At 38.4% G+C, this 21,564-nt stretch overlaps 1 protein-coding gene and 1 pseudogene across 1 annotated transcript in view; one reads left to right on the top strand and one right to left on the bottom strand.

The window, feature by feature from the left end:
* Window positions 1–21,564, top strand: part of PPP1R1C (protein phosphatase 1 regulatory inhibitor subunit 1C) — a 116,399-nt gene that overhangs the window by 50,876 nt on the left and 43,959 nt on the right. Inside the window, exons 3-4 of the mRNA XM_059168939.1 lie at window positions 7,513–7,550; window positions 9,575–9,635. Of these exons, the coding sequence (XP_059024922.1) occupies window positions 7,513–7,550; window positions 9,575–9,635 (99 nt within the window). The remainder of the gene's footprint in view (window positions 1–7,512; window positions 7,551–9,574; window positions 9,636–21,564) is intronic.
* LOC131827708 (tigger transposable element-derived protein 1-like) lies at window positions 10,122–15,740 on the bottom strand (annotated as a pseudogene).

Genomic DNA, 21,564 nt, shown 5'->3' with positions numbered 1-21,564 from the left:
GACTTATTCTGCAATTTTCTGTACTCAATTTGTTATTAGTGTTCCTGAGAAATGGGAAAGAATAATTTAGAAGTCGGCCAGTGTGTAAAGTCTATGCAATTGTAGTCTTTACACTCTTGTTAATAGATTAGTAGAAGAGGTAAAAAAATAAACTTTTTGGAACATTTACTATGGCAGCTGGAATACTGTGGTTTAACGAGGGAATTTTTCAGTACAGAACTACCCAGGGAAAAGTGGTAAGGTTCATAAGAGCTGGTCCTGGTTTTTCTTGGTAACTAAATATCATTACCACACGACCTGCAGTATTTCCATTGATGAACATCTTTAAAAATTAAAAAAAAAATTAGTTAAGACATTATTACTTTGTCTTCATGGCTTGTAAATTTATATGACCTCTGTTTTTCAGTTCAAACTTTGCTGTGAAGGCATATAAAATTCCTACAGATACATTAGATGAGTCTCACTGCCTCAGAAAACAAATAGAAAAAAATTTTTAATAAAAAATTTGACTAGCATATAGGAGTGAATGTTGACAAAAAAAATGACCTCTTCATATCTATTCCCACTCTTCAAATATATTCAAGCCATGCATTTTTGGATATAAGATGCATATAAAATAAGTCAGGTTTAGTGAAGACAGATGGTTAATATTTGTTTGTTTAAAGTTTTTTTTTATTTATTCATTTGACAAACAGAGATCACAATTAGGCAGAGAGGCAGGCAGAGAGAGAGGAAGGGAAGCAGGCTCCCCGACGAGCAGAGAGCCCGACTCAGGGCTCCATCCCGGGCCCCAAGACCATAACTCAAGCCAAAGGCAGAGGCCTTAACCCACTGAGCCACCCAGGTGTCCCTGGATGGTTAATATTTTATAAAACTTTAAAAACTGTGATAATACAATGATTTATACTCTATTATATTTTTATTATATTTTTTAAAAATTATAAAGCATCAATTATAGATTGATGATTTTAATGATAAATTTGGTAGAAAAAGATTAAGTGACACTAACACAAATTTTAGCAAAATATATAAAAACTTTACTTCGTCTTCTTTTTATTTATTTGTGTTTTTTTTTTTTTTTTTTGGTGCAGGGTAGTCCAGTAAAATAGTATGATCTCTCTTCCAGGATTTATTTTAAGGGATGGCTTTGAATAATTATAGTTTAATTATAATATGCTTATTATTTTATAATAAATAATTAATATAATTAATTAATTTATATAGGTGTCAATGACCTCTGCTCCTACAATCACTGCCTTTAGAAGGATCTGTCTATAAAAGCACTGTCTTAGATTAATATGGGGTAGAGGCAATACTTTTTTCAGTTATTAATAAAAGTTATGGAAAGTGCTATAAGTTAATGGATAGAACACTTAATTACACATATCACAAAACACCTAATTGATAGGAAATTAAGAATCTTGGATCAATATTTACCCAGGTTTTTGTTAATGTAACATAAGCATTCAATTTATCATAGAAATAAACCTACACAGCAGAAAACTTGGTGGTGTCATAGTGTGGTGACCAACTAGAATATGGGGGTTATACACAAAATTTTTCTAGATTTTAAAATTCTTTTCACTTGACTTTATAGCCATTTTCCTAAGTAGAGAAATATGTACTAGTTAGATCATCAAGTGACAATCTTAAGTATCCCTACAAGGAGATGATCCAATAGAAACCTCAATGTGGACGGCAAAGAGACATTTAAAAGATGCCATTCCAATGTTCATTCCTGAACCTTCCTTTGGTAAAGACAGTAGGGATGAGAGAATCTGATTTTTCTTAATCTATTATTCCAACAAAGTCACAGGCAACTAACAACTTAAAGCACAGTTTTTATGGCAACTGCGACAAAGAAGAAAACCTATGGAAAATGAATTTATCACATTGCAGTTAAATGATGGAGGGTACACACTGGATCAAGAGGGTGCCACTGACCACAAAAGAAATTCAAAACTGATATTTATAATAAAATTCTGCAGATGCTTTAGCTGGCCAGAGCTCTCGTTCCATGCCAAATTGGTGAGATAAAGTAAGAATCAGTGAAAACAAACCTACAGTCTTAGCCACAAAAAGAAAAGGATATTGGGAAATCTCAATTTCCTTCCTCCTGTTTGAGCAGGCATATTTGGCTCTAACTCTTCTGTTAATAGTTATGTTTAGACAATGCCAAAGGAATGCCTTGATAAATAAAATAATCTAGCTAGGGGTGTGTGTGTGTAAGAGTGAGACTTGGCATCACACACAATAGGATTGAATTTCACAAAACCACCATTATTGTGTGTGAATTCTATTGAACTGGACGATGACTGGCCCCACTACTTTCCTATGACACTCTCATATGAATAAAACAAATGTGAGATCATTGCAACAACACAGCAGAATTTGCTTCGCTGCTTCAACCTAAAATTTTGTAAACTGGTTAATATGAAATTATTACATTTTAGGACTAGTTATTTCTGCTTTTGTATTTTGGTGTGAAATAACTGAAATCACAAAATATGAAGTTTTCTTTTGTGCTAGTATTTTCAGTAAAATCAAATGATCATATAATCATATAACAAACACATATGATTCTAATTTGTTGTCAGGTGACTAAAATAGTCTAAATTTTTGTCAGCTAATTAGAACAAGCCTCAAATGAGTGAAGTGGGAAAAAACCATATGTTTGAATTCTAAACAAAATGTAATTTATGTTTCTTTTTTTGATACTCCTCCAAAATTCAGAGTAGAGGAAATATAAGCTATTTTGGAGTCATACGAAACAGACTTGTAATGTAAAACAAAATTCTGTGTTTTTTTAAAAAGGACTTTTACCTGGCTAACCTAATCTGTTCAAGACAAATATTAATAAGAAAAATGAACCAAGAAGAATAAAAACCTTTTTCATTGACTTATACAACAAATGAAGTCTACACAGTTGCCTTGGAAAGACACTGTTTTAGTGTGTGTTTTAGTCATACAGCAGGAAAGCACAAGGCTGAATGACTAGATACCATTTTGTCCTTAAAGCAATAGCTTCTGAGTCCTGGGCTGAATTCTGAAAACTCCCAGGGAATAAACAAAATATTAAGAAACACCACTGGTCGGAGTGCCTGAGTGGTACATTAGGTTATGCCTCTGACTCTTGGTCTCAGCTCAGGTTGTGACCTCAGGGTCTGAGATGGAGCCCATCGTAATCTCCAGCTCAGGGTGGAGTTTTCTTGAGCTTCTCTCTCCCTCTACTTCTGTCCCTTCCCTCTGTATTCTCTAAAAGAAATAAACAGATTTAAAAAAAAAAAAAAAAAAAGAAAAAGAAAAGAAAAGGAAAGAAACACCACTGGCATTTAACAATCCAATGGATCATAATACATGCATTGTTGAAATGGATCATATTTGACATTTACTTAAAAGATGATAGCAAAAGATTTTGCATTGATAGAATTGCTCAACTTAGTATAGTCACAGCTATCTGATAATCACCCAGATACTTCCAGTGATTCTACCAAACAATTGTGATTGCTGTCCGCAGCCAATAATTTGTTTGCCTACCCCTATAAAGGGAGGGTAAATTTATTAGGAGGTTTCATAACTTCTAAAAATCTAGTACTCAAAACATTAAATTAGAATGAATAATCACTATTATTCATTCTAGCTGCTTATCTATCCATACCCATACCCATACACTATTCATTCTAGCTGCTTATCTATTTTTTATTTTTTAGATTTATTTAATTAATTTATTTGCTGTTTGTCTATTTTGGTCGTCTCTTGCTATATGAAACACCACTGTGACCTTACATAGAAATTTTACTACATATATGTGTTTCTATATATCCACATGATACACATAGTTTTTCATTATGAAAGTAACGCAGGTTCACTAGAATAAGAATCAGTGCAGATAGAGACACAGAACGAGTTACTGAATCATCGAGAGGTACCACAGTTACAATACTGACTATATCCTATGAATATACAGGCATTTCCCTATCGCCTCTCTCCAGATAGTTTATCTATACTTCATGAAATAAAAATTACATATGTATAGTTTTGAAATCCTTTCAATCTACACAGTATATGTTTTCATGTCAGTAAATGCAGATCTATATCACTGTCAGGCAGTTATTCTTTGATGAACTCATTCAGTTTTCGGACCACGGACTCAGTCTCTCGGCTTTGGCACTCACCTAAGAGGCAGGAAAGGGTAACTGGGCCAGTAAGTCAAGAGGCGGGGAGACCCACCCCTCCACACACACCATGGCGGCTAAAGTGGGGGAGGCAGCGGGCGCAGGCTCTGGAGCCGGCGCACCCACACAAGTCAGCAGCGGCGGTGCTTTTCCCCAGTACCCCACTCTCTTCACCCTTACCCGCCGTGCCCACGCCCATTTTGGCTCCAGGAGATGGACAGGACAAGTTTGAAACTGAAGTAATCACAACGGATAGCTCGCTTCCGGGTGGCCTCCCCACACACGCGCGGACAATTTTGAACGGGAGGCATTCTTCCTGATTCAGTATAGAGATCGGCGGCAAAAGAGCTTAGTGGAAAAACTGGCATTTTCACCTTCTGGTGGATCTGCGCGAAGGACAAGGTCAGCTTACCTTGGAAAAGCACGGGCTCTTCTCTGTGGCCCTGCAGGCGTCGAGAGCGCCGCGTGCGCCGCGTCTGCTGACGGTAGAGGCCGGCACACCGCGGCAGGCTTGTTGCCCGCGTGCTCCCACACTCCAGGCTCACTGGGGAAGACGCAAACACCTGTCCATCCGAGCGGGAGGCCCTCCATAGGCGACCCGACCCAGAACCGCTTCTCCCCGAAGGGATTCCTGAGGCCGCTCACCGGGAGAACACAGTGGGTCTCCACCGTTTCTGTGCCACAGAAAACACAGCGAAGATGGAGGGTGAAGCCCTTCATTCCTCACAAACTACTAACCACACCCCAGACCCCACCGGGCGGGCTGGGGTGCGTCGGAGCATGCGCAGCTGGTGCAATGCGCCAGGAAGTACCTCCCGGGAACCCGTTGGGCCTGGGCCTGTGAGGAGGCTGAGGAAGCGAACAGATCGGTATTAATAGTCCATTGCCAGAGGTTGCAGGCTGGAAAACGACTTGTCCAACGTCAGCCCGGGCCCTGCGGGTTCCCCGAGCTCACACAGGTCAGCGGCTCAGCATGGGAGTGTCAGCCAGGCTCTACGTCCGTATGCTCAACAGGCACCACTGCGTGTCCCCCACCCCCCCAGTAGCACCCCCCCTTCCCCAAACACACACGCACACAGCTACGGAGACACGGACCTGGAGAGGTTCATGTGCATCCCTGCCTGGGCCGACCCTGGACAGGTTCGAGGCACGGTGGAAATCATCCCGAAGAAATTCAGTTTAATGGCTGGAATGTGTGGGTGGTGGCGCTGGAGCGAACCAAGGCGCCGCTCTGGTCCATGCTCATGCTGAACCTGGAGTGCAGACACATCTTCCAGGTTGTAGGGAGGCAGGTACTGCCGACCCGTTCCAGAAAGCTGCCCCCGGACCTGTGCATACTCCTGTGCAATGCGAAGCTAGAAGACGGCCAGAGAGTTGTTTCTGAAATGTTCTGCAGGAAGCCTGCAGTGGCCGCTCCAGGGGATTTGACTGACCTGCTGACTCTCAAGCCCTCCGGCTGCATTGTGGAGCGAAGACACACCTGTGCAGGACATCTGGGTTCTTCTGGTTGGAGGCCCTCCAAGATCCCACCCAGATAAGAGCTGTAGACAAGAGCCCATGTTGAGGCATGTTTCTTTGGATGTGAATTTGCCAAAATTCCTACGCGGTGCAAAGTCTAGGACTTTTTTCTTAAACTTGACCAAATTTATTGCCACTGAGCACAGCTCAATATCCTGCCTTCAGTATTAAATATGCCACTCAGTGGAATAAAATGTTTACCTTCCCACTGAAGCGAACATTAGGATAAAGTGCAAGAAGGTTAAACGCAGCCTTCTGTAGGAAAACCAGGTTAGTGTTCCGACTTCTCTCCTATGTTCCCTGAGATTAGCAGCTACCATTGTGACAGCCAGCACCAGACTGCCTCCTCACAGGGACTGGAGGGCCAGTCAGCCCTGCCCAGCGTAGGGCAGGGTTTCTTACAGTTGCTGGCTGGAGTAACGGCAAAGCCTGTGAACATTTTAAAAGGTAGCAGACTAAGTTTCTACATGTCTGGATGTTTCAGGAGAGTTGAAGTCAGATGGCTTTGGCAATATAAGATAACTTTGTGGTTTGCAAGTTTGAACGATCACCCCCTTCCCCTGTCAGGGGTCCCAAATGGAAATCCACATTGACCACTTCCAGGAGTTGCGATGCTGCAGTAGTCCTTGGGACCTGGCAGTCAGGGATTGCACAACATCTGGCTGCAGTTTGGTTGGAGAAGAGAGTCTCCAAGTCCTATTTTTTTCCTTTTTAAAGTAGGCTCCATGCCCAGGGTGAAGCCCAACTTGGGGCTTGAGCTCATGACCCTGAGATCAAGACCTGAGCTGAGATCAAGAGTGGGACAATTAACTGACTGAGCCACACAGGTTCCCCTTCAAGTCCTATTTTTTGAAATGTAGAGAAATCCAGCCTCTGCAGTACAGATAAGAGAGAGAGAGAGATGTTTTAAGGAAGTCAACTAAACATTTAAATGTTAAAAAAAATGTCAAAAATAAAAAATTAAAAAAATATATCAAGATCCATGTAGAGTATGAAAGAAACTCAGCCTAGAGGTCCTCCACCCATCGAAGGGCAATACATGAGTACCTCTTACTCCTCTCTCCTCCTCCTCACATTTCCTTTTTATAGAGATAGCCTACACATTTCCCTAGGTTTGTTATAAGAAATATTTCTGACAAAGTAACATTCTTTTCAGGGGAATATGGAAAAGAGGGTGCTGCCACTGTCAGAGTCAGAGTGATAGGACAGAATGGAAAAGGAGCTTTGTTCAGCTTAGTGCCCAGCTTGGGAAAATTTGACAAGCTACAGTGAGCAGACTGGCAGCAAAATTCACAAAGGAGGTTGTTTATGCCTTAAAACTGTGAGGTTGATGACACCAACAGTTGATTCAAGAGCCATTTCCCTGATTTCCTTTCTGGATTACTGGAAGGAGGGCAATTTGGAATTTCAAGAGATATGCCTTTTTTTTTTTTAATGCTTTTTTTTAAAACTTAAGGAAAAGATTATCTCAAAAGAAAACCATCTTCTTCTGCCCCCTTTCCCTAAGCCACAGAGATTAAACAAACATAAGGCAGGGCACCTGGGTAGCCAAGCATCTGCCTTTGACTCAGGTCATGATCCTGTGGTCCTGGGATCAAGCCACACACAGGGCTCCTTGCTTAGCGGGAAGTCTGCTTCTCCCTCTCCCTCTGCCTGCCACTCCCACTGTTTGTGCTCTCTGCCTCTCTGTCAAATAAATAAAGTCTTTAAAAAAGAAGGAGATTATTTAATTATTTTTATCAAATTGCCAAAAATGTTAATATGCATATTATAAAGAAGAAATCATCTTTCTAATGAAATATTTCTACTTCTTTTGCAGAAATAGATGACAAGAAGGTGACCAACACCCAAGCCGAAGTAAGTTTTCTTATATTTTGTATAAATAGGTATTCAAATCAATTAGAAACATAATTAGGTAGGCTTAATGTTTTATAAAATACATCAGTACAACTGATATAAAAACTACTTTGCTTTTCCTGACTGAAGAAACAGTAAAATGGGGTTATTAATTCTCTGCCTCTGTGCTACTTTTGTTCTCGACCTATGAAATGCCAACCTCTGAAAAACCTTGTAAAATAAACCTTTGCTTTACGTGACAAGATAATAGTATTGATAATTTTAATTTAGTGACTAGTTGTTTATGACCAACTACAGGCTAGGGCCTGCCAATGTTGGAGTCCTAGAGCAAGAAAATGGGGGAGCAGGCCCTCTGAAAGTGTCTTCTGGTATGTGAAGCCAAGAGAAGACCTTGAGGCTAGAGGTTAACATACACATGGGGGAGTTCAGATGGAAAATAGGAACCAGGGGAAGCTTGTGGAGCTGATAATATAAAATATATTAGATAAAAGGAAGTGAGTAAATTATGCTCAAAAATAGAACAACTATTGACCAGTCTGCAGACGTATGAGTCAATTCCGTGGCTGTATTAGTTAGGCATAGAGCAATACCCGGAGGAAAATGTAGAAAGAACAAAATACCAAATAGTATCTCTTGAGATTTTCTAAAAATTTAATGAGATTGTGTATGTGAAAATGCCTTGACAACTGAACTCTTACATACATATAAAGCAGTTTTTATTGCTTGATAAGTTTTACTACGTGGTACTAAACAAACTTTTCTGTAGGATTAATTTTCTACTTGATCTTTGAGTGTGTATATAGAAATAAACGTGAGAAATCCAAAAAGTTATTACTTTTTGAAATCAACCAGATGAGACTGAATACAGTAAAGGGATGTTCCACACGTTGAACATTAACATAGTGTCACTCTGTCTATACCTGTGCATAATGAACTGGTGGTACTGAAACATTCTGTCTTGGAGAAATTTGCTTGTACTATTTGTTTGGCTGATATAGATTAAACAACTATTGGTTGAATTTTTTTTTTTTTTTTTTACTTTTTAATGTATTGTTTTTGCATTAAGCAAGTGTATCTTGATGATACTTTCAAGGGCAAATAACCTTTAGTGTGTATAAGGGAAGATAACTTAAATTCTATGTACTGTCAATGAAGCAGTTTCTAGTTTTTCCTAGAATAATTCCCAAAAAAGTCTTGTAAATATTTATTCCTGACCTTTTCAAAGCAAAAATGATCCAGACACGAAAGCTCATTGATTAAGACCACTGCCTTTACACATTGAAATATAAATCAATACACTATGAAAAAGGAAACTTTGACATAATCTGATTGGGATGTAGACCACATATATGTATTTTATCATAATAAATACTATTATTTTTATATTCATATATATATGATTAGTTTGTGGTTTTAACCATGACATGTGTTTTTTGTTCCAATTTTTGTAATTTTATTCTCTCATCAATCACACCAGTTTTGTTAGGAAAAGACTTATTTATCTGTTGAAAATAGAAGAGAATATTATCTCAACATTGTAATTCCAAGTAAATGTAGATGTTAACTTGAACGTATCAATTCCAGAAGTTTATAATTGATATTACATACCAAAGCTCTCATTATCTAACCAGAACCACTCAAAACTCCTATGAGCAGGTATAGCTATCCCATGGACATAGCTTTTGGAGTATACATTGTTCTGGAGTTGTGTGTTTTTTTTTTTTTTTTTTCTCAAAAGAGATTGGTGTCTCTTTTTTTCTTTCTTTTAAAAATAAATGAATAATACTAGGTGACAAAAAAGAGTAATTTTAAGATTGCGATGAAGATTTTTATAATAAAATCACTTTATATATCTCTTAAAACTGTGCTGTCAGCGAACATGTCTGTAATTTCTCATTGATTTGAGTTATATATCATAATAGGGGGAATCAGAAAGCTATTTGAAATATGGCACAGTGTTTATTTCCCTCACAGGGCTAATTTTTATTCAAATAATTCTTTTCCTCTTTGCTCTTTGTCCACAGTCACAAAATGCATCCCCAAAGCAAAGGAAGCAGAGCGTGTACACACCACCAGCCATGAAAGGTACTGTTCAGGTACTGTTTCGGGTTGCTGTGAGTGTTAAATTCATGGCTGGCAGTCTGCCTGTTTTCTTGACCAAGTGCTTGATTATAAGCTGGATCTAGTCTGAGCTCTACAACTTAATAATGAGACTTTTGATAAGATATTTTATCCACTTATAACTTAAGTTTCATCAAGAGTAAAATGGGTAGCTAAAGAAGGAATAAGTAGAGATGTCTCAGAATTTCAGTCTGGAAATTTTCATTTTCCAAGATAATGACAAAGATTTTTCTTTTACTCTTCCTCACATATTTTCTTGAAGGGGTCTTTGCAGAATCCCTAATTACTCTTGTCCATGGTGCCAGACCATTGCTATTTTTTTTCTTAGTGAAGTAGAATAACTTGAATTGGGGGCAAATTTAATGTAAAGTGTTGCCTCCTTGCCTTATGTCAAGTGTAGCTCTAAGAAACCCAATCAGCCAGCTACTTAGCTGTTTGTATAACATCTATTCAAATAACAACTAAAACTGCCAGCTCAGATCTTGGCACTTTCCCAGATTCCTCCCCCAAAACTAGAACTGCTAAAAGAATATCTAAGTATGTTAGAACTTTGACTGACACCAGATCCAGGAAAAGCCTCTTTTCTTTCTCACACAAAAATGTTCCTGACATGAGGCAGAGTGTGCTCGGTCCAGCAGCTCCTGTTCCAGTCTGTCGCTTGGGCTGTTGGCCCGGTGGCTCATCAAGCTCAGTTTCAACCACAGGAGAGGCCAGATGAGCAGTTTCCTCTGGAGTCTGGAGAGATGTCTACATCGGGAGTGAAATTTTCCACTCTGTGTTCTCTCTAGATGTGAGGCTTTTTCCAGGGAGGTAGAATATAAATGGACACATTAATAACTGCTTTCGGTAAACTTCCTTCCTGTGTAGCTATAAAATACCATGTTTGTTTGTTTGTAAGACTGCAGTAAATAATACGGTTATCAGTATTGCACTTTGTTCTAGGGTAATTATTGAGAGTATCAGGCTTCCCTCTCCAAAGATAAATATCATTATTTGAAGATATATTTCCTATTGCAAGCCATCTTGTATTTTTAAGACACAACAGTTTTGGCATGAATGGGAAAGAGTAAAAGATATATGTTCACTATTTAATGATTTCCTCTGTTCTATTTTAGGATGGCTTAACTAAATAAAGTAATACTGTTCTCCTGTCCTCAGAGGATAATAATATTATTTTTAAAGGAAATTCTTAAAATGAAAGCCCCAAGGGCTTTCATTATATTTAGCTCTCAAATATCATAAGAATGTGGGATCCTAACATTTAGGGAAGTTAGTCATATTGCATATTTTAACATGTGACTTTACTTTACTACTGTCTGTCCCTCCAAGATGGCCATTCAGTGACAGTCATTTTGGTCATGAGTTAAAGGCTTGGGAAAGCACAGTAATTCTTTCAAGAGGCTACCAGGGTGTTATTATAAGCCACTTAGGCCCTCATTTATAACTAGTAAATACCTGGATAAATCTCCTGCTTCTGATATATTAAAAAAAAAAAAAAGGTGGGGAGAGAAAGAAAAAGCCAAATCCACATGTTTTATTCAGTCTACCTGTCCCCAAGAGCTAGAAATGAATATTTCAAGACAAAATTAAGCTAGGGTAACATATGGTGCATTGTGAGCACATTAAGAAGCTTCAATCATAAGAAAGATGAATTAGCATAGGAAATGTTATTGAGATGCTAAATACAATAATACAATTGCTCTGAAATGTGTAATTCTTCAAATTGCAGTGGAACATCATTATACATTATTGAGTATAAAAAAAAAAGTTTGCTGGGAGAGCAAAGCCTCAGCAGTAGTGATTAACTAGTTCTAAAAAAATTACTCTGACAAAAAGGCCAACTAGGACTTCATGAAAGACCTAGCAAATAACTGGCTAGTAGTACAAAGCAAAATACAACAAAACAAACAAAACAAAAACAAACTGGCCAAATTCCTTCCTTCTCCCTTCGTTTGCTCAATTGTGAGGAATTACCAGGTACAGAGACCAAAGTGGCAGGAAGGGAGAGATGCTACATACCACCTATTTCTATTTCAATTAATGCATGGACAGATTAGTCTCCTATCTCCTAAGTGCATTTAATTTTTCTCTTTCAGTAACAGTGGTACTTATGTCTCCACCAGGTTTCAGGAAACAGAGACATGTCCAGATCTACTTATCCAAATGCTTCTGTTTTTCTAGTTTTAATTTTTCCCATTCCCCTTCCCTCTCATCAAAGAGGAAAATATGATTTGGTAAATTAATTACCATCCAGAATGGTGCATCATTTGGGCTGAGTTCTTAAGAGATCATCTCAAGGACCACGGGAATAATTGGGTGGTTGCCTTTTAGGGCCTGGTACTTGGATCAATTAGTTTGTGGCCAAGGTGGCAGCACCATCTGATACAAATATGGCAATGTAAAAAGAAGAATCTTTATATGGCTCTCTTCCTTCAGAGGTGTTTCATGGTTTGTCCAGCACATTTATTCTTAGAATGTAATAACAGATTTAGTACTTGGTCTGGCTGTCTTTCTATTCATAACATTATAGGTATTCGGTGTGTTCAAGGAGCTTAAATGTTAACTAGTCAAGTGATGACTGAATTTTTTCCACTGCATCTAAACTCAGGGTATTACGCTGGCTATGTCCTCTTGAGGATTCCAGTATTAGGCCTAAGGTAGAGAGAGATAATCAAAAGTTCCAAGTGATTCTGCTGCAGCAAGTCCAAAGATTGACCAGACTCAAATATCCAATCACCTACCTAACATGTCTCATGGAGATCAAAGAGAAAATGAGATCAAAATTAATATGTTCACGACTGACTTTTGAATCTTCTCAGCATCAAATCAGTTTGTCTTGCACTGTTTCCCTTCTCAGCAAGTGGAATATCCATCTGCTTAGCTGAATATTGCTGAGTTCTGAGAGCTTCCAGGGGTCCTCCCTCTCCTTCACTCTCTTCAATAGTAGAAAACTAGCTCTTATAGGTTTCCCCCATTGGTATCTCTTATCTCTCCCATCCTCTCTCTTCTCCCATCTTCTGTCTTCTCTTATCTCTGATATCACAAGCATATTTCAAATCACAATCATCTCTTTGCCAGGATATACAGGCATGTTCTAAATCACTGCAATAAAGCAAATCAAATGAATTTTTGTATTCTCCAGTGCATATAAAAGCTATGCTTACACTATAGTGTAGTCTATTAAGTGCACAATAGAATTATGTCTAAACAAATAATATATAGGCCTTCATTTGAAAATGCTTTATTGCTAAAAATTACTAACCATTGTCTCAGTTTTCAGCAAGCCATAGTCTTTTTCTGGTGGAGGATCTTACCTCCATATTGATGGCTGCTAACTGATCAGGGTGGTGGTTGCCAAAGGCTGGGGTGGCTGTGACAATTTTTTTTTTTTTAAGATTTTTATTTATTTATTTTAGAGAGAGAGCATGCAAGTGAGTATGAGCAGGGAGACTGAGAGGAAGACAGAGGGAGAGGGAGAGAGAACATTTTTAACAGGTTCCCTCCTGAGGATGGAGCCCATCTCAGGGGCTTGATCTCACAACCCCGAGTTCATGACCTGAGCCAAAATCAAGAGTCAGCCAGCTGAGCTACCTAGGCTCCCTTGTGGCAACTTCTTTTTTTTTTTTTTTAATTTTTTAAAAAGATTTTATTTATTTATTTGACAGATAAAGATCACAAGTAGGCAGAGAGAGAGGGAGAAGGCAGGCTTCCTGCTGAGCAGAGAGCCCAATGTGGCGCTCTATTCCAGGACCCTGGGATCAGACCTGAGCCAAAGGTAGAGGCTTTTTTTTTTTTTAATATTTTATTTATTTATTTGACAGACAGAGATCACAAGTAGGCAGAGAGGCAGGTAGAGAGAGAGAGAGAGGGAAGCAGGCTCCCTGCGGAGCAGAGAGCCCGATGCGGGGCTCGATCCCAGGACCCTGAGATCATGACCTGAGCCGAAGGCAGCGGTTTAACCTGCTGAGCCACCCAGGCGCCCCAAAGGTAGAGGCTTTAACCCACTGAGCCACCCAGGTGCCCCGGCAACTTCTGTAAAGAAGACAACAATGAAGTTTGCCACATCAGTGGATTCTTCCTTTCACAAATGATTTCTCTGTAGCATGCATTGCTGTTTGAAAGCATTTTACCCACAACAGAACTTCTTTCAAACTTGAAGTCAGTCCTTTCAAACCCTGCCACTGTTTTACCAACTAAGTTTAATGTAATATTCTAAATACTTTGTTGTCATTTCAACACTCTTTATGGCATCTTCATCAGGAATAGATTCCATCTCAAGAAACTACTTTCTTTGCTCATCCATAAGAAGCAACTCCTCATTTGTTAAGGTTTTATCATGAGATTACAGCAAGTCAATCATATCTTCAGGTTCCACTTCTAATTAGTTCTCTCGCTGTTTCTACCACATCTGCAGTTACTTCCTCCACTGAAGTCTTGAACCCCTCAAAGTCATCAATGAGGATTGGAATCAACTTCTTCCAAACTCCTGTTAATGTTTATATTTTGACCTCTTCCCATGAATCATGAATGTTCTCAGTAGACCTAGAATAATGGATCCTTTCCAGAAATTTTTGATTTGCTTTCCTCATATCTATCAAAGGAATCATTATTTATGGGAGCTATAACTTTATTAAATGTATTTCTTAATTAATAAGGCACAAAATTCAAAATTACTCCTTGACCCATGAGCTACAGAAAGGATATTGTGTTTACAGGCATGAAAACATTAATCTTGTACATTTCTATCAGAAATCTTGGGTGAGCAAGTACATTGTCATGGAGCAATAAACTTTTTTTTTTTTAAGATTTTATTTATTTATTTGAGAGACAGAGATCACAAGTCAGCAGAGACACAGGCAGAGGGAGAGGAAGGGAAGCAGGCTCCACGCTGAGCAGAGAGCCCAATGTGGGGCTCGATCCCAGGACCCTGGGATCATGACCTGCGCGGAAGGTAGAAGCCTTAACCCACTGTGCCACCCAGGTGCCCTGGAGCAATAAACTTTTAAAATGAATGTTTTTTGTCTCAGCAACAGTTTTCTACAGTGGGCTTTAAAATAGTAAGTAAACCATTTTGTAAACAGATGTGCTATCATTCATGCTTTGTTTTTCCATTTATAAAGCACAGGCAGAATAGATTTAGCAAAGTTCTTAAGAGCCCTAGGATTTTCAGAATGGTAAATGAGCATTGGCTTCAACTTAAAGTCGCCAGCTGCATTAACCCCTAACAAGAGATTCAGGCTGTTTTTTGAAGCTTTGAAGCTAGGCATTGACTTTTGCTTTCTAGCTATGAAAGTTCTAGAGGGCATCTTTTTCCAACAGAAGGCTGTTTCATCTACACTGAAAATCTGCTGTTTAGTGTAGCCACCTTCATGAATGATCTTAGCTGGATCCTTCTGGAGAACTTGCTGCAGTTTCTACATCAGCACTTGCTGTTTCCTCTTGCACTGTTATGTTATAGAGATGGCTTCTTTCCTTAAACTTCATGGACAAGAGGTGCTTGGGTGCTTCAGTCCGTTAAGCATCCAACTCTTGATTTCGGCTCTGGTCATGATCTCAGGGTCATGTGATGGAGTCCCACACAGAACTCCATACTGGGCATGGAGCCTGCTTAAGATGGTCTCCCTCCTCCCTCTGCCCCTCCCCCACCCCCATTCATGTGTTCTCTTAAAAACAAAACAAAGCAAAACAACCTTGAATCAACCTCTGCTAGCCTCAGACTTCTTTTTGGTAGCTCCCATCTCTCTCACCCTTCATAGAACTGAAAAGAATTAAGGCCTTGCTCTGGATTAGGCTTTGGTTTAGGGAGTATTGAGGCTGGTTTGATCTATCCAAACCACTCAAATCAGCAATTAGAATGTCATATGTGTGTGTGCACTGGAGGACCACTTTTAATTTCCTTTAAGAACTTTCCTTTACATGCACGGTTTTGCTAAGTAGGCGCAAGAGGCCTAGCTTTTGACCTATCTTGGCTTTTGACAAGTCTTCCTCACTAAGCTTACTCATGTCTAGCTTTTGATTTAATGTGAGAAACTTGCAGTTCTTCCTTTGACTTGAACACTTAGAAGCCATTGTAAGATTATTAATTGGCCTCATTTCAATATTGTTGTGTCTCAAGGAATAGGGAGGCCCACGGAGAAGGAGGGAGGAGGAAGGTAATAACTATTCAGTACAGTAGTCAGAACACACATCTTTCAATTAAGTTTACGATCGTATTTCGGCACAGTTCCTGGAATTCCAAAACAATTACAGTAGTAACATTAAAGATCCCTAATCAGAGATCACCATAATATAAAATAACAATGAAAAGTGTGAAATATTGTAAGAATTACTAAAATGTGATACGAAGACACAAAGTGTGCAAATGCTATTGAAAAATTAAACCAGTGGACTTGCTTAATACAGAGTTGCCACAAAACTTCAATTTCTAAAAAACTCAGTATTTGTGGTGTACAATAAAGAGAAGTACAATAAATCAAGCTATGTTGGTTGCTCCACATCTAGTCTTTCTCTTCTTGCTTCCCATGAGTTTTCCATACATTTAAAAAAAGTACTGTGAACTTTTATATGCTATTTCCTTGGTTAAAACTCCTTACTAGCTCTCCATTGCCATTAGATAAAATCCTTATTCCAGACCAAAGTTTTCAAAGCTTACTGGCCCGTGGCTCCAGTCTGCCTCTTCTCTCCCCCACTGGGTCCTAGACATGCTGGTATTCTGCCAGCTTCTGAATGCACCAAGCTCTTTGCTGGTTCAGGAGATTCGCACATTCTTCCTTTCACCTAGAATGTTCTTCCCTGCCTCCTCCATGTCCTCATTCTCCATTGGCTAACTCCTACTTATCATTCAAGCCCTGTCCTTAAAGATCAGTTTCTGAAAGGAGCTTCCACTAACCCTCCAGTCTAAATTCTCTATAGCTATAAAGTCTCAATGGATAGTTACCATCTCTAAATTTCTTTCATAGCAAGTAAATATGATGTCCAGCTATTTACTAATGTCTTTTTCTTCAGCTAGACTGCAAGTGATGCATGTGGCAACAGTGACAGTGTCTATTTTATTTATTACTATATCTGCAGGGCTTCATAAAATGCTTGGGAAATAAGCATTATAAATATATTTTTTAATAATTTTTTAAAAATATACACAATGCACAAGTGTTGGTAATGAGTCATTTCCTAATTATATCTACCTTCTCTCTGGTCTATTAGACCTTTTTTCTGTTGAGGGCCCTAGAAATTTGTATTCATGTATTGTTTTGTCTTGTTGCTGTTTGTGGCAAATTTTAAAATGGCAACTACCTAAATATTTCAGGATATCTATTGTGTCCTCACCTCACCCTTAATTTACTACTTCTTCTTTCAAGGTTAAAATATCTCAACTTCAGTTATGCCTGCCATTCCTTTTTCTTTTTTTTTACATTCTTTCTTGATCCCCCAATAAGCTCCACTTTGCCTATATCATTCTAGAAGTACATCATTCAATAACAACCTTATATTTAAGTGTGGTTTGATGGGAATAGAACAGAGACTTCAATTATGCCTAGCACCTTCTTCCTCCCAGATTATTTAATTCTAATAATGCAACCTAAAATCTTACTAAATTTTTCTGGCAGCCATATTCATTGATGAAAAATAGTGAACTTAGTATAAATTCAAAACTTCCAAGACTTTTTTATGTGTTGCTTTTAAGCCCTCTTAATCACCATACATTTCCCATTTTAGCATTATGTCTTTTTTTAACCAAAAAGCAAGACAGTGCTGTCATCCCAATTGAATTTCCTCTTGTTAGAATCAGTCTGCCACATGAACATGTCTTATTTTGTATTGTGATTCTATCATCCATTTCTTATCTCAATCATGTGTCATTTACAGATAAGATAAACTTATCTTTGGTATTTTTATTCACATTTGTAATAAACATATCAAACAGAACAGGGCAAAGAGAGGGCCTTGTAGCATAGATACCTCTCTGTAGTTGACATCAATCCCCCTGAAAGCTGCTGTTCAACCAATTATCAAAGAGACTTATATGTCAGGACTCCATCCCATAAAACCAGAGGATATTATGAGCACTATTGTTACATACATCATCGTGTTTCAGATATTTTGTGCTGACTACTTTTTTCATCTATGCAGATGAGTCATAAATTTATAATGTATAGGATGCACAAAAATGAAAGAAGTTGAAGTCTGCATAGAAAACAGAGTTCCATTACCCTTGGTAACATAGTGCTTTATAATTATGTAAGTAGAGTGTTCTGAGGATTATCAGAAAAATGACAGCTGATTACTAAATACCGTGTGCACTTTTTTGATATTCATATGGTGGTCATCCTTGTCATTTATAGCACAGCCAATTAGATTACTGTTGGATAGCTTGAATCATGTTTTCAGAAAAGCAAAGAGGTTTGAGTCTTGGGACAGGAAATAGCTGACTCATTTCCATCCTCATTTTGTGCATGTGCCTGTTTTACTGGAAAGCAAATGCCCTCAACTGAGGAGAGCAAAGCAAGTCCTATCGATTTAAAAAGGAAATTTGAACATGAAGCGAAACAGCTGACTGAAAATGGCATTGTATAGCTGGCTCTATTAGTATTACATTACCATTTTTAATGCATAGTAAGTCAGATGCTATGTGTACTTCTGAAAAGGTTCTTCCTCTCATTCTTTGTAATTTCTTTAAAAGAAAGTTTTAGTTGGGGCACCTGAGTAGCTCAGTGGGTTAAGCCTCTGCCTTTGGCTCAGGTCGTGATCCGGGGGTCCTGGGATCGAGCCCCGCATCGGGCTCTCTGCTCTGCAGGGAGCCTGCTTCCCCCTCCCCCTCTGCCTGCCTCTCTACCTACTTGTGATCTCTGTCAAATAAATAAATAAAATCTTGAAAAAAAAAAGAAAGAAAGTTTTAGTTACCTCAGTGTCCAGAGATTGTTCTTCTGGTATTCAAAGAGGTCTTTGAAAGCTTGCAGCATTGGAACCTCTACGTTCTGTTTTCTTCAAGGATGGTTGTGATCTCACTATTTCATCTTAACTCAGCCTCTTTTCGTACTTTAGCAATAAATGCAAATAAGGAAAAACCTACGCTGGGAAACCATAAAAAGACTAACTAGGTGTTTAAAGGGGGGTAGTGGCAAGGATGTGACCTATGATAATAACTGAAGGAGGATCTTCAAATCAGGGAAAGCCATTGGTCCTAATAATTTTACCAGACCCAACATGAAGAGACATGGATTTTGGGGGGCAGGCAATCAGAGTTCAAACCTCAGCGCCACAGTTTATTAACTGTTCAGCTTCAGCAAGTCGATGAGTTTAACCTCTCTTTTCTCATCGGTAAAATGTTGATGATACCTACCCCACAGAGTTGCTGTAGAGGCATAGGGAAACAATATGTGAAAAGAGAAGGTTTAGAACAGGCTTGGAGTAGGCAGGAACTACTCTGAGTACTTCTTTGAACCCTGGATGAAGAGTCAAGTGTGCTCCTTTTCCATGTTCACTGAGCCTGAGTGAAGGGAGGAAGGAACCCAAGAGAGGGATAGAAGGGGGACAGAAGGACTTGGGGGAGAATGAAATACCTGCCAGGGTTTTGCTCTTATCCTGGTAGGAATTGAAAAGTCAGAGGTGCCCAATCCTATAAGGTGCTGACTTACCTAAGGGTGCCCATCAGATAAGCATGGGGATCACCCAGCCTTGAGGCATCTGCTCCCCTCTCCTTTGTACCTGACTCAGGTAGATTTGCGCAGCCAGTCTTTGACCTTTCAGTTCCTTTTCAACAAAACGCAGCTGGCTTTTCCTTCACTTCACCTCAAACACTGTGTCCCTTATTTCCCAGCTAACAGCCCTCTCAGAAGTATTTATATTTAATTTATAAATCTTGTATTTCAAAAAAGCAGAACAAAGTGATGGTGAGTGGTGAATTAAGGGATTGCTAAAGGTTATCCAATATATATGTCTAGTCGGAAGGATGAGCAGGACTCACATCATATAAATTCAACCTGTAATTAGCCAACTGAGGTAGATTAACAAAGATTATATTGAATTATAACCAATTCATTCCTCCTGATTTTAAGCCTCTTATAATTCTGACTGAAAAAATACTCTGAAGGGCTAGACCAGTCTGTTCTTATCACACCCTGCATAGTCAAATTGAAAGCAGGGAGAGAATTTGCAAGATCTTTTAATTTCTCATTAGGCAATCTCTACCATACTATATTCTTTTTTTAAACATTTCTATCCTTCTGTGGGTGTTTTCCAGGTATTCATCATATTTGCCTCTCTAAACCTCGACTTTTTGTTTGAGATGGCTTAATTTATTTATTGTGTAAGGTAGGGTTTATTTATGGAACTCAAGAAACATTTTAACAGATTTCCAGATAACAAGGAATATTCTAAAGCTACACAAGTCTTGCTTATTTCTTAAAAAAAAAAAAAAGAGTATGCTTCTATTTCCAGATCCACTTTCTTCACTTCTCTTTAATTTCTCCACTAAGTATTTTTTTCATCTTTGCTCATATCCTTAAGTGCAGAGGGTGATGTTAGGGTATAGAACTGATCTGAGAACGTCCCTTTCTTGAAAGCCACTATGGTGTCTTTTTTTCTGAGTTCAACATTGAGAAAGAGTGAAGAAAGAAGAACATGCCAGCAAGTATGAGTGGATTTCGCATTGACAATAATCATTGTCAATGATTATTAGGTTGAGAGGTCCAAAGGACCTTGAGATGGATTAAATTGCAACTTTAATATTTAGGACAAGAAACTTAATCTCATGAGATGTTACTTATACTTTGAAAAGGAGGCCACTATTTGTCAATATGGTTCTGCTCAGTGTTTATATATATTTACCTATTTTTAAATTAATCTTTTAAATTTACATTGCTGTATAAATAATAATGAACTTTAAAAATTGCCTCCTATCTTAGAAGCAGGGAAGGAGATAAACTTTTGCATTTGGTTGGAACAGATGAATTAAGATACAGTGTCAAGATCATTTCCAAATATGTAAATGGTAAAATTCAGTTGTATAAGCACTAATCATATACTTCCACAAATCATGTAAGAGCTTCCACAGTGTATCAAATACCGCAATGAAGTGTCATGTTTATAGAGATGAAAAGCAAAGTCTCTGACCAATGGGAGACCAGTCTAAAAAAAGCAACACATAAGTAGTCAGGTAGAGCACATCCAAGTGAATTCTTGAATAGGAATTTGACAGAATCATCAAAGGATCTGAGAAGACTCACTAGGCCTGGGGGACAACAGAGTGAAGCCACTTTTATATCACAGAAGGAACAGTTATCGTTACACATGTGCCTGAAGAGTAAAATGGACCAGGTATGGAAGAGTAGAATACATAGCTCAACATTTTCATTCCTCCTGTTCATGTGAACTTGAAAACCACTTAGGATGACAGCCTAATGGAGAGAGTGAAATCCTGCATGGGACCTCTGCTGCAATACAAAGTTTAAAGAGGTCCCACTAATGCACTATCCAGATAAAACTTTCCAAAGCATTTGGAAATCCTTGTGCATTTGATTCCATTTTAAAGGTTATGTTTCACATCTGTGTCTTTCCTCTTAATAATGTTACTTTTAAAACAGTAATTTCCAGCTCAAATAATACTTAAAAAAATAAACTTCATATTATTGAACAGTTTTAGATTTTCAGAAAAATTATGATGATAATACAGAGATCCCATGGACCCAGTGTCTAGTTTGCCCTACTGTTCATACCATTTATTAGTATAGTACATTTTTATAATTAATAAACTGATACTAATGCATTATTATTAACTAAAGTAGATATTTTATTCACTATTGTTCAGTTTTTACCTAATGTCCTTTTTCTGTGCTAGGAACCCATCCAGGACACCACATTACATTTAGTTATCAAGTCTTCCTTCGGCTCCTCT

This window comes from Mustela lutreola, chromosome 3 (genome assembly GCF_030435805.1).
Source record: "Mustela lutreola isolate mMusLut2 chromosome 3, mMusLut2.pri, whole genome shotgun sequence".
NCBI classification, from domain to species: Eukaryota; Metazoa; Chordata; class Mammalia; order Carnivora; family Mustelidae; genus Mustela; species Mustela lutreola.
This window is presented reverse-complemented; position numbering and strand designations above follow the sequence as displayed.